The sequence below is a fragment of the Rhinoraja longicauda genome, chromosome 25, assembly GCF_053455715.1.
Source record: "Rhinoraja longicauda isolate Sanriku21f chromosome 25, sRhiLon1.1, whole genome shotgun sequence".
Lineage (NCBI taxonomy): Eukaryota > Metazoa > Chordata > Chondrichthyes > Rajiformes > Arhynchobatidae > Rhinoraja > Rhinoraja longicauda.
In genome coordinates, this window is record NC_135977.1 from 3,213,616 (window position 1) to 3,227,423 (window position 13,808).

The window sequence follows — 13,808 nt, forward strand, 5'->3', positions numbered from 1 at the left end:
ATACTGCTTTCATGAATATTGCAATGCAAATGGGCTAATTTCAGTTCATTTTCGCTGCCTCTGACAGCTGCTGTATATTCAACATGGGTGGGCTAGTGTAGCTGTTACGGTGTGTTCCCACCTATCTGCAGTCTAACCCTGTTTCCCTGGCAGAGCTAGGGTGCAGGGATCGCCAAGGGGCGATAATCACGTCTAACACTGTTTTCAGAGCACACATTTACAGCTGGGGTGAAATATAAGCTTTATCGCAAGTCAACAATTAAAAATAATTACTGTTTTCTGTTCAAATTCACTAAACATAAACAGTTGAGGAAAATTATTTGTTCCGATTACAGATCACCCATCTCAATATAATTTACCGTCTCTCGCTCAGATTTGAACATACGATGAAAGAATACCAAGAAACACCTCTGTCCTAGCTTCTCCCCCCACCTCCCCTACAACCAGTCTGAAGAAGGGTCCCGACCCGAAAGGTAGCAGTCTGAAGAAGGGTCTCGACCAAAACGTCACCTATTCCTTTTCTCCAGAAATGCTGTCAGACTCGCTGAGTTACTCCAGCTTTCAGTGTCTATCTTCGGTTTAAACCAGCATCTGTAGTTCCTTCCTACACCTATCCATGTTCCCCAGGGATGCTGCCTGACCCGCTGAGTTACTCCAGCACTTGTATCTTTTTACTGTACCTTGGTACAAGTGACAATAATCAATCTAAACCTAAACTTAAACCTATTACGGAATTTAAAAAAGTGGAGGGAAGTATTGTATAAAACCAAGTGAATCAGTTTGGTCTATTGTGCCTCAACTGGCTATCTGGATGAGCTAAAGATAGACACAAAAGGCTTGAGTAACTCAGCGGGTCAGATAGCATCTCTGGAAAAAAAGGAATAGGTGATATTTGTTTTAATTCCGTCCTTTTACACACTTCTTCTGAAATATTTACCTACTTCCATCTAAAACACTCTATGGATGCTGTCCTTATTAAGTTCACTGATTCCACACCCCACGCCTAGTCTAATTGTTGAACTTGATCCATTTAAGTAGTTGCAGTCCCATTTTACTGTACTTTTAACAAACTTTTCAATCTACTGAAAAGAGTGTTTTCGTCTCTGCTTCACTATTTAAGTATTTGCCTCAGGAGCCACATGCTAGAATGAATTCCTTCCATTTTAAAAGCCTTACGGTGTGATTTGAGTATCCAAAGCAATTGCATATTCTTCAGTATGCAGAAGGGTCTCGACCCGCAACGTCACCCATTTCTTCTCTCCAGAGATGCTGCCTGACCCGCTGAGTTACTCCAGCATTTTGTGTCTACTTGCATATTCTTCTAGTAGTTTGAATACCTAACAATATATCCTTACTAAAGAGAGACACAAAAAGCTGCAGTAACTCAGAGGGTCTGACATCATCTCTGGAGAAAAGGAATAGGTGATGTTTTGGGTCGAGACCCTTCTTCCTTTCTATCTTTTAATATTATCCTTACTACTGATTTATCAATGAATGGAAATTCATCAATTACCCTGTCAAAATCTTTCCACTTTTTAAAAAATTCAAGGAAATTTACTTGGTTCCCTTTATTGTTCTTGATTTTTAAAATAGGCCTATTCCTCTTTTGATAACTATAATTTTCTTCTCATGTTGTAATTTTAATGTATTTAAAAAAAAAAAATTCTGATCTAATGTAACTTCTGTTCATGATACTCAGAATGTTATGCAGTATTCCAAATGTAGCCTTGGGTAATTATTTTAGACCACTTCAACATAATTATTCTAGTAAATGATTGATGCCTGTGCCCAACATGATGCCAAGTTAAGTAATCTCCTCTGCCGGCACATGATCCATATCCCTCCTTTCCCTGAATATCCATGTGCCTGTCATAGAGTCCTAAAGTCATAGAGTGATACTGTGTGGAAACAGGCCCTTTGGCCCAACTTGCCCACACCGGCCAACATGTCCCAGCTACATTAGTCCCACCTGCCTGCGCTTGGTCCATATCCCTCCAAACCTGACCTATCCATGTGCCTGTCTAACTGTATCTTAAACGGTGGGATAGTCCCAGCCTCAACTACCTCCTCTGGCAGCTTGTCCCAAACACCCACCACCCTTTGTGTGAAAAAGTTACCCCTCAGATTCCTGTTAAATCTTTTCACTTTCAAACTATGTCCTCTGGTCCTAGATTCACCTACTCTGGGTGGGAGACTCTGTGCATCTACCCGATCTATCCCACACATAATTTTATACACCTCTTATAGATCACCCCTCATCCTCCTGTGCTTCAGGGAATAGAGTCCCAGCCTACTCAACCTCTCCCAACAGCCCAGACCCTCTAGTACTGGCAACATCCTCGTTAAAAAGTCTCTCAAACACCACTATCATATCTGCCCCCACCACCACCCCAGGCAGTGCGTTCCAGGCACCCACCACTCTGCATGTGAAGTAAAGCTTGCCCTGCACATCTTCTTAAAATTTGTGCCTGTCACTTTAAAGCTATGTCCTCTAGTCTTTGATATTCCCATCCTGGAAAAAAAGGTTCTGACCACCCTATCTATGGCTCGCATCATTTTATATACTTTTACACGGGCTCCCCTCAGCCTACGACACTACAGAAAAAAACAATCCAAGTTTGTCCAAACTCTCCTTCATTATGCCATAAGCTGTTTCTTTCAAGTCATATCACCGATAGCGCGACAATTTTAGGCCCACCTCACTCACCATTGTCACTTTAGTGATAATGCAAGTAGTTTTATTCAAATCGGTCTTATATTTTTAAAGTTATTCACATTTTAAAGTTTAAAAGGAGGGGAGGGGGAGGGGAGGAGGGGGGAGTGGGGGAGATGGGGTTAAAGAGAGAGGGGGGGAGGTCAGGGTGCTGCACCAATGCAGGAGAGGTTTGGGCCCAACGGGTCCACTTGGTCTAGTTTCCATTAATTATGTGTGTACATTTATAAAGCTTTGCACGCTTGTAGGTAACTGTTTAAATGTTGCAACCACCAGGTATTTATACTCCTATTATTCATTTCCTTTTAAAATTAATCATTGTATTATTTATTTCTTTTAATATATATACAAAATAATGAGAGGGGAAACCATAATCACATCCTCAAGTTGATATAACTGTGTCTTTCAACATCACCGTCTATATCTCTCGTTTCCCTATCCCCTGACTCTCAGTCTGAAGAAGGGTCTCGACCTGAAACGTCACCCATTCCTTCTCTCCAGAGATGCTGACTGCTCCACTGAGTTACTCCAGCATTTTGTGTCTGTCTCGTTATTTAATTTAGGTTGCCTCCTCTCTTGTCTCAATTTCACTGTAAGGCAATATTTCTAAATCATCTTTAAATACATAAAGTACCAATAAACATATCCTTTCTTTCACATTTGTTTCAAATCATAAAACAGTATCAGTCAAGTTCAGTCAAATGGGTGACAATGCTGAGAAATTGGACTGGTTACCGAGTATTACTGTTAATTTATAGTATTATTGATTATTGCATATTTAGTTTAGTTTAAAGATACAGCATGGAAACAGGTCCTTCGACCATCGATCACCCGTTCACACCGGTTCTGTTATTCCACTTTCTCACCCACTCACTACACGCTAGGGGCAATTTACAGTGGCCGTATAACCTACAAACTTGTACGTCTTTGGGTGTGGGAGGAAACCTGGAGCACCCGGAGAAAACCCACAAGGTCACAGAGGAGAATGTACAAACTCCACACACAGACAGCACCCCATAGTCAGGATTGAACCTGGGTCTCTGGTGCTGTGAGGCAGCAATCTACCACCGGATAGTATCAGGGAATATTATTAAATATTAATACATGGACGTACTGTGTTTTTTCTCCACAATTTAATTCGCAAGTTTCTTTGTGAAGCTTTCCCATCAGGTACGCAGTTTTACAATGGACGTATGTTGAAGAATATGTCGAAGAAGGGTCTCGACCCGAAACGTCACCCATTCCTTCTCTCCGGAGATGCTGCCTGACCCGCTGAGTTACTTCAGCATTTTGTGTCTACCTACCCTTTAAACCAGCATCTGCAGTTCTTTCCCGCACAGAAAGAATATGTTTTCAGGTCTAACTTACAGGGTGAATTTCCAGGCCCTTGTTTTTAACTGTGCAACGCTGACCTGTTTGGTGTTTAGCTTTTGCTGACGTTTCACTGCTGGCATTAGTTTATGGCTCGTGGTCACAGCGCATGTGGTGAAGGATTAATGATTGTGTGCTATTCATTGCGAGTTTTAACTGGGGCAATGTTAAATAATTAACAACTGGAAAATAATCTAGCCCGCCACTATTTTCAACTCCTCTTTTTAACATCCTGTGTAACGTTTTGATACTCTGCTCCGTTTCATTCTCGCCCGCTGAAGTATTTGAGCGGGGAAACAATAATGTGGCTTTTTTCCTCAGAATTTAGCGATAAACATGCCTAGTGTCAAATAAATGTGAGATTCCTTAGCGTTTGGGAACAACAACATTTCATGCCAGATTGGAAAGTACAATTGGCAAGATTTGTTCATGTTGACTCTGAAAACGTCCTCAAATTTCAGTAGAATCCCCGTTTTTCAACTTTATCTAAATCCCTGGCGCACAAATTCCTGTCCAAAAGTGCTGGCGAGTAACACAATCATGGCTGTGGGATTCTAATCAATCTGTCCCATCTTTGTCAAAAAATATCGGGCCTGCACAGAGAGGTCGTTCTGCCGACACTGAGCCTTTCTCCTTTCTCCTCCGCCCGCGCGTCATGTTTTGTTACCGATGCATTTTAAGAGTTTAGTGCGCCATTCATCCCAATATTAGCGCACAAAGGCCAATCGGTATCTTTCTGGAGTGGTAATTTGTGGGATAATGCAGGGGTCAAGGGTGCCATTGTCAGTCATACAGGCGCATCTACTGCCGAGAATGCACTGCTGGCATGCTACAGTGGGACGCGGACCTTTTGAAGGCAGGAGCAATTGCCAAGCAAGCTCTTCCACAGGCCGGGCCTGATAGTGCTTTCAATTGAATTAGGGTCTCCGGTCCTTCAGGTGCTGACAGAAGCCCGGGCTCGTGATTATTTCTGATTTAATAACATGAAGGGGAAGCAAGCTTTGCCTGATAATTAGGCCTAATTAGTGAGGATGTGTTGATGGACAAGCCATCATATGGTCACAAGGAAACAAACTTTCTTTATGCAAGGCTTAGAGTCAGATTACAGTCCCTGTGTTATCTGCTCCTTGCTGGCTACAAGGCTGACTCTTTAGTTACTTCTTCAAAGCGAGATGGGGTCCATGATGTATGGGATTGGAGATGAGAATATTGGAAAAAGAAAATCTCTTTGATTCATTCTAACTAAATTAATTACTCTCATCCCTCCCCCCCCCCCCCCCCCCCCCTCAATTTAAATTATCACCGTCTTTTAGTTTAAATTACAGAAGTGATCTAATTTCAGTTTTGGTAATATGATGATTAAGAATCTTTGCTCAATTTCTGACTCAATGGGTTCAAAGCTGCTCATTGCCAGATGAGTATTTAGCATTTGTTGGGATTTGATAAAATATTGTTTTTGCTTTGCTGAGGCCCATGGATCCGTAGAGAACGGAAAAGGTAGAATTGATACTGGGAGCAACTAATTGTCTTTAGCAATCTTTGTTGAACATCTAACATGCAAAGTGCACTTTGTTTTTTTCCTGTTTAAGACAATACGTTACCAATTTCCAGAGTCCTGGACCTTAACACAGCAGTAAAAGTTAAAGAAGGACACAAAGTGCTGGAGTAACTCAGCAGATCAGGCTGCATCCCTGGAGAACATGGATAGAAACATAGAACGATAGGTGCAGGAGTAGGCCATTTGGCCCTTCGAGCCAGCACCGCCATTCAATATGATCATGGCTGATCATCTAAAATCAGTACCCCGTTCCCTTGATTCCTTTCGCCCAAAGAGCTAAATCTAACTCTCTCTTGATAGATGACGATTCGCGTCAGGGCCCTTCTTCAGACAGAATTGTCAGCTCTCCATGTCTCCAGCGATGCTGCCTGACCTCACTGAGTTACTCCAGCACTTTCTATCTTTTCTTGGTTATCTAGCTTCTTGTTTCTACGTTAAAAGTTAAAACATTTTGAACAATATGATATGTTTATGCTTGCGATGTTAAATCTCTGTGCCCAAGTTTCTGAATTATATTTCGATATTAAAAATGCCTCACGACTAATGGTGTAACATTAGTTTTTCTGGATCTACAAGCATGTCAGCCTTGTGAAATGAGTTGCTGTGGGTCGCACTGAAATACCGTTCTATGTGTCGAGCAAAAGGGTGATAAGTGAAATCCTTTTGTCAAACATATCCTCAAAGGAGAAATGACTTAGCTCAAGACACACTTCCTAATAGTCAAGAGAAACATGGATGTGAGAACAACTAACTGAATCGTTCAGCGTTTACTTAGGAAGCATTGCCGAGCACTGGCCTTAATTAGGGAGGCTGGCCTGACAAATCTGAGTGGCTGACAGATTAGTGATGCACAATTAACCCAGGGATCCTTAACCAAGCAGTTTTCTAATGGAGACAGGATATCCAGTTTTTCATTCTCGATGTTGCTGACATTACTCATAGAGGCACTTTTGAATAAGGCATCAAAATACGATCACGGGACTTATTACGAAAAGAAGAATGTTCTTAATTCCTTTATCCTGGCGGATAAACTCCTGGTGGAGTTGCTGCCTTACAGCGCCAGAGATCCTGACTACGGGTGTTGTCCGAGCGGAGTTTGTACGTTCTCCCCGTGACCTGCATATGTTTTCTCCAGGAGCTCCGGTTTCCTCCCACACTCCAAAGACGTACAGATTTGGAGGTTAATTGGCTTGGTATAATTGTAAATTGTCCCTGGTGTGTGTGGGATAGTGCTAGTGTGCGGGGATCGCTGGTCGGCACGGACTCGGTGGGCCGAAGGGCCTGTCTATGAGTAGTTTGCACATTCTTCCTGTGACTACGTGGGTTTCCTCCGGATACTCCGGTTTCCTCCCACATCCCAAAGACGTGAGGGTTTGTAGGTCAATTGTCCTCAGTAAATTATCCCTTTGGGTGGCAGGGGATGGATGAGAAAGTGGGATAAGATAGAACGAGTGTTGCCACAGAAAGCTGCGGAGGCCAAGTCAATGGATATTTTTAAGTTGATGACTTGGTGGGTCTTGGTGGGTCTAAGGGCCTGTTTCCATACTGTGTCTTTCCATCCAACTTCATAGACATGCTTGCTTACTCCAGCACTTTGTGTCATTTTTGGTAAACCTGCGTCTACACTTCCTTGTGTCTCAATTTAATAATAGATATAGAGATGCACTAGAGAGCAAATAGAAGATGGTGTCTGAAGGAACTGCAGATGCTGGGAACTTGAGCAAATCACAAAGTGCTGGAGGAACTCAATGGATCAGGCAGCATCTGTGGAGGGAATGGGTGGGTGAGGGTTTTGTGTTGAGACCCTTCTTCATACAATTCATGCAAGTGTTGGAGAATCCAGTAACCCACAAACCCATATGTCTTTGGGATGTGGGAGGAAACCGGAGCACCTGGAGGAAACCCACACAGTCGCAGGGAGAACGTGCAAACTCCACACACACACACACACACACACACAGAGCACCCGAGGTCGGGAACGAACCCAGGTCTCTGGTGCAGTGAGGCGGCAGCTCTACTAATCGCGGCACTGTGCTGCTTCACAGTACTAGAAACCCCTGTTTGCTTTTCCTAAATCTCTTTAGAATTTTCTTAAATCTTAACGTATCTGGAAATGGGGCACGTTGGCTCAGCGGTCGAATTGCAGGTTCAATCCTGACTATAGGTGCTGTCTGTACGGAGTTTGTATGTTCTCCCTGTGACCTGCGTGGGTTTTCTCCGGGTGCTCCGGTTTCTTCCCACACTCCAAAGATGTACAGGTTTGTAGGTTAATTGGCTTAGTATAATTGTAAATTGTCCATAGCGTGTGTAGGATAGCGTAAGTGTGCGGGGATCGCTGGTCGGTGCGGACTCGGTGGGTCGAAAGGCCTGTTTCCGCGCTGTATCTCTAAAACTAAAACTCCAAAGACGTACAGTTTTGTCGGTAATTGGCTTGGTATAATTGTAAATGGTCCCAAGTGTGTAGAGTGAGGGGATCATGGTCGGTGCGGACTCGGTGGGCTGTATAGCCTGTTTTCATGCTATGTCTCTGAATTAAAGTAAACTAACTCATTGTCTGATTCTCTCTGCAGGGCAGTGCTGATCCCACGGCCATGCAACCCCCTGATCCAGAGTTTGTCCTCCGGGGGACGGGAGCTTCAGTAAATACTTTGCATTTCTGCTGCCGAGATCAGGTGGACTGTGACCCTATACTCTTCTCAGGGTGAGACTCATCTCCCGCACCTTCTGGAGGGCACGGAGCTTTGTGCTGAAACTTAGTGCTAAAGTACCCGTGCGTAGGACTAATAAAGTGGAAGGTGTTTTAGTTTAGTTTAGAGACACAGCGCGGACATCTCTGAAACTGTATCTCTAAACTAAACTAAAATGCCTTCCACTACATTAGTCCACCGAGTCCGCATCGACCAGCGATCCCCATACACTAGCACCATCCCACACACTAAGACTCCATACATATAAATTACAGAACGATGAGCTAGATTTAGTTTTGCCACCCATAGTATTGGCATGGGCAAGCAACGTATAAAGTTTGTTATATGTGATCGAAATAATCCAATTAGAAGCTCCTTTCGAAAACAAAATCATTGTATTGATTATTTGTAAAATGTAATGACATTGCAGTTTATAAGGTGAATAATTTCAGGCCAGCATTATATTGCTAAAGATGGCCTTGCCCTCTCCTGGCTGAATAGGAAACAGAAAACACAATAGGTACTGTTTACATTGCACCTGTCAGTTTTTTTTCAATGGTGGTAAAGCACCCTGAAACTGCTTGACAAGAGATTTAGGGAAAATAAAATGGAAAGGCGTAGGAAGGAACCGCTGATGCTGGTTTACATCGAAGATAGGCACAGAATGCTGGAGTAACTCAGCGGGACAGGCAGCATCTCTGGAGAGAAGAAATGGGTGACGTTTTGGGTCGAGACCCTGTAACTCAGCGGGACAGGCAGCATCTCTGGAGAGAAGGAACGGGTGACATTTCGGGTCGAGACCCTTCTTCAATCTGAAACATCACCCATTCCTTCTCTCCAGAGATGCTGCCTGTCCCGCTGAGTTACTCCATAAAATTGAAGGTGGTGGGTAGAGTAAAGGGCTGTTTGAAAATGAGCGCAGAGCTTTGAATTGAGCCTGTTGTGGGTAGAGAGAGCGTGCTGTCTTTCTTGGATTTTTAAAAGATTTAATTCTTGGTGGGCTTGGGGTGGAATTAATGCTACATCTCAGGTTCCCCTTGAGAAAATGGTGGTGACAGATGACTGGAGTATTTAAGTAAAGGCAAGCAGTCAATAGCTCCAGTAGTGGGTTCATAATGAGGAAAAAGTATGTGAGAACTCAACTAACATTACAACAGCAGGATAATGTCAATATTCTCTGCTGTGTGACAGTGGATTTTGGCTTAAAGAAACATTCTTACTTGCCACTGCAAGTACGAATTTCATTGTTCCGTTATCGGTACTCATGACAATGAACCACTCTTGGCTTTTGAAATTAACCCTTGCAAAGTAATCAGATTGATTTTTATTTTAGTTATTTTAGAGGTACAGTGCGGTAACAGGCCCTTTGGCCCACCGAGTCCGTGCCAACCAGTGATCCTTGCACATTAACACTAGCCTACACACACTAGGAACAATTTACACATACACCGAGCCAATTAACCTACAAACCTGCACGTCTTTGGAGTGTGGGGGAAAACCGGAGCACCCGGAGAAAGCCCACGTGGTTACAGGGAGAACGTACACATTCCATACAGACAGCACCCATAGTCAGGATGGAACCCGGGTCTCCGGCGCTGTGAGGCAGCAACTCTTACCGCTGCGCCACCGCGCCACCGCGCCACCGCGCCACCCTTCATGTCACATCATGCCACATTGTAACTTCTAGTTTCCATGACTTCTGCTGAATGTCGAAACTGAGTACATTGTGCATTTAACTGTCTTTGTTAGGACGATGTGCACAGCAATACTCCTTCTCTCAGGTGGTCTACTACATATTATGTCTGAATATTGTTTTATGGAACAATAAATGGGTAATCATGATGAATTGTGATGAACAATATTCTGATTTTAATAATAAAAATAAATCTAAGATTGATAGCGATAAATTGCATTTCCTTTGTTGCAATTCTTTAGGTTCGATGAGGCAAACTTGAAATGAAAACAGGTTTTATTTCAGAATATATCTGGAATTGATTGACTGTCGATATCAAGTCTAAATGCTGGTCTTGAAATGATCCTGAGGGAATAATTCAAATGGACTAGCTTCCTCCTCGTGAACAAGCAGTCATGAACTTGCTAGCTAATTATACACCTGACTTGCTGCCCCACCTTACGAACTGTTGGAAGCGATGAACTAATAGCTCGTGACCTTTTGTGTAAAGGGGCCCAGGAAATTATCCCTTTGTGATCTTTTTGATTCAATCCAAACGTACTTGGTGTAAAACAAGCTAAATTATAATTACCACTGCTTAGCATTGAGTTTGATGTAATAGTTGGCCTGATTGAGCTCTTGTCAGGATTAACCAGCGCCAGGCCTCGGATTATTTCAATGTTGCATCACACCATCATTCATATGGGTATACTTTGAAACCGGAGAACGGGTAATTTGGCGTTTTTTTGCTAAATTAATTACAATCTTTTCGAAGGAAAGGGGTGAACACGGTCAGATTCCTTCTTGACTTTTGTAACGATGCTTCAAAAATAAAATTTATATATATATATACATCCTGTTTTATTTCTCTTGTCAAATATCCCTGAAAATTGCTCCTTTAATTCATTGCTTGTTAAAGCCTCCACAAAGTGTACACAAGACTAAAATAGTGGCCAGAATATTAAGTTGGGCTCAACCGCTTATTATTTCATCTGATCATTTTTACTTTTTCAAGTGTTTGTTAGTTTAGTTTAGAGATACAGCGTGGAAACAGGCCCTTCGGCCCACCGAGTCCGCGCCGATCAGCGATCACCCATTCACTATTTCTATCCTTCACATTAGGGACAATTTACAGAAGCCAATTAACCTACAAACCCGCACATCTTTGGAATTATTTCTGCCATTGATCATTACTAATTGCATGTGCTTTGTTTATAGATTTGTATTAAATACCTGAGATTAATTTTCTGACCCACTATCTACCTCATTTGGGGACCTTTGAACTACCTTTAATCGGACTTTACTGGACTCTTTCTTGCACTAAACTTTATTTCCGTTATCCTGTATCTGTACACTTTGGACGACTTGATTGTAATCATGTAGTATCATATCTCTGACTGCATAGTGTGCAAAACAAAAAAAAAGCTTTTCACTGTACCTCGGTACATGTAACAATAATAAACTAAACCAGAATAAAAGGACGTGACTTTAGAAAGGAGACGAGGAGCATTTTCCCTCGTCAGAGGGTGGTGAATCCATAGAATTCATTGCCACAGAAGGCTGTGGAGTCCAAGTCAATGGGTATTTTTAAGGCGGAGATTGACAGATGCTTGATTAGTACGGGTGTCAGGGGTTACGGGGAGAAGGCAGGAGAATGGGCTTGAGAGGGAAAGATAGATCAGACATGATTGAATGGCGGTGTAGACTTGATGGGCCAAATGGCCTAATTCTACTCCTATCACTTATGAACAAAAAACTAAAACCTTGAATTTATTCCCCCCAAATATGAGGTGCAGTCTTACATTGACCATATGTTTACAATTTTTTCATTAACAGCTCAGCTAATGGACTGATACACATCTGGAACTTGAAGACACGCAGAGCAGATACAGTTCTGGAAAGTCATGACAGTAAATCCATTTTATGGGTGCAGACATTGCAACAGAGAGACGCTCTCATCAGGTTAGTCAACATCACAATTAAATCCCGAGATGCTGCCTGACCTGCTGAGTTACTCCAGCATTTTGTGAATAAATACTCACAATTAAATCACTCACTTGGGGAGATCGTACCTTGTTCCTGTTGATATATGTTGTGTTGGATTGCCAGATTACATGACGATGAAAAACCTGAACTTAAACCTAACGGGTCAGGCAGCATCTTTGGAGACAAGGAAGAGGTGAGGTTTTCGGTCGAAAACCCTTCTTCAGACTTCCGACCCAAAACGTCACCGATTCCTTCTCTACAGAGAAGCTAGCTGCCTGACCCGCTGAGTTATTCCAGCATTTTGTGTCTATCTTCGATGTAAACCAGCATCTGCAGTTCCTTGCTACACACTGAACCTACGATGCGGTACGACAGAACTTTATTGATCCCAGGAGGGAAATTAATCGGCCAAAAGTCTTAAAACACAAGATATATGAAACATGAAATAAAAGTGATGACTAAACCTAATGTGTTCCATATTTCCATACAGCCAAGGTCGTGACTCGTTTGTCTGCACTTGGGATCTAGCGGAAGGACGCACAACGGTATTGAATCGTATTCCTTTGGAAAACTATGGGTTCTGCCAGTGTTCACTACTGGATAAAGGTGTTGGCAGCTACCTTTTGGCTTTGCCGGGCAGGGATCTGTCAGAGGTAACTATACGTCCTGGGATCCTATTATACAGTCCTACCCGTGCCGAAGTTCCATTTAGGTAAACTCTCCTGAAAAGTCTAATTCAACACGGCACGGCACGGCACGGTAGTGCAGAGTTGCTGCTTTACAGTGCTTGCAGCGCCGGAGACCCGGGTTCCATCCCGACCACGGGCGCCGTCTGTACGGAGTTTGTACGTTCTCCCCGTGACCTGCGTGGGTTTTCTCCGAGATCATCGGTTTCCTCACACACTCCAAAGACGTACAGGTTTGTATGTAAATTGTCCCTAGTGTGTGTAGGATAGGGCAATGTGCGGAGATCGCTGGTCAGTGCAAACTCGGAGGGCCGGTTTCCGCGCTGTATCTCTGAAAAAAGCACAAATCATTGTGTCTATCATTGTCTCAAATCCTTTGCCAGCGTCCCTGCATGTACCTTAGTGGATTTGTCATTGGACTGATAATCCAGAGCCCTGGAATAATATCCAGAAACCGCAACAAATCCATTGAAACAACTGGGGAAATTTGATTTTGGCCAATCAAATTTAGAGTTAAGAATGTGTAGGAAGGAACTACAGATGCTGGTTTGCACCGAAGACAGACACAAAATGCTGGAGTAACTCAGTGGGTCAGGCGGCATCTCTGGAGAAAAGGAATTGGGTGACGTTTCGGGTCGAGACCTTCAGACTGAGAGTCAGGGGAGAGGGATGGATACTCGAGGTCTGAAAATGTACAGAACAAATCTGAACCAGATATCCTGAAACAGGCCCTTTGGCCAAGCGAGTCCACGCAGACCATAGAAACATAGAAACATAGAAACATAGAAAATAGGTGCAGGAGTAGGCAATTCGGCCCTTCGAGCCTGCACCGCCATTCAATATGATCATGGCTGATCATCCAGCTCAGTAACCTGTACCTGCCTTCTCTCCATACCCCCTGATCCCTTTAGCCACAAGAGCCACATCTAACTCCCTCTTAAATATAGCCAATGAACTGGCCTCAACTACCTTCTGTGGCAGAGAATTCCACAGACTCACCACTCTCTGTGTGAAGAAATGTTTTCTCATCTCGGTCCTAAAAGACTTCCCCCTTATCCTTAAGCTGTGACCCCTGGTTCTGGACTTCCCCAACATCGGGAACAATCTTCCCGCATCTAGCCTCTCCAACCCCTTA

General features: G+C 43.2%; 1 protein-coding gene across 2 annotated transcripts in view; it reads left to right on the forward strand.

Moving 5' to 3' along the window:
• The window catches only part of gnb1l (guanine nucleotide binding protein (G protein), beta polypeptide 1-like), a 29,364-nt gene that overhangs the window by 4,567 nt on the left and 10,989 nt on the right, over positions 1 to 13,808 (forward strand). Inside the window, exons 2-4 of one of the 2 annotated variants that reach the window (XM_078421744.1) lie at positions 8,213 to 8,343; positions 11,838 to 11,963; positions 12,478 to 12,640. In XM_078421744.1, the coding sequence (XP_078277870.1) occupies positions 8,234 to 8,343; positions 11,838 to 11,963; positions 12,478 to 12,640 (399 nt within the window). In that variant the 5' untranslated portion in view covers positions 8,213 to 8,233. The remainder of the gene's footprint in view (positions 1 to 8,212; positions 8,344 to 11,837; positions 11,964 to 12,477; positions 12,641 to 13,808) is intronic. The other variant, XM_078421745.1, reaches the window with a different exon arrangement.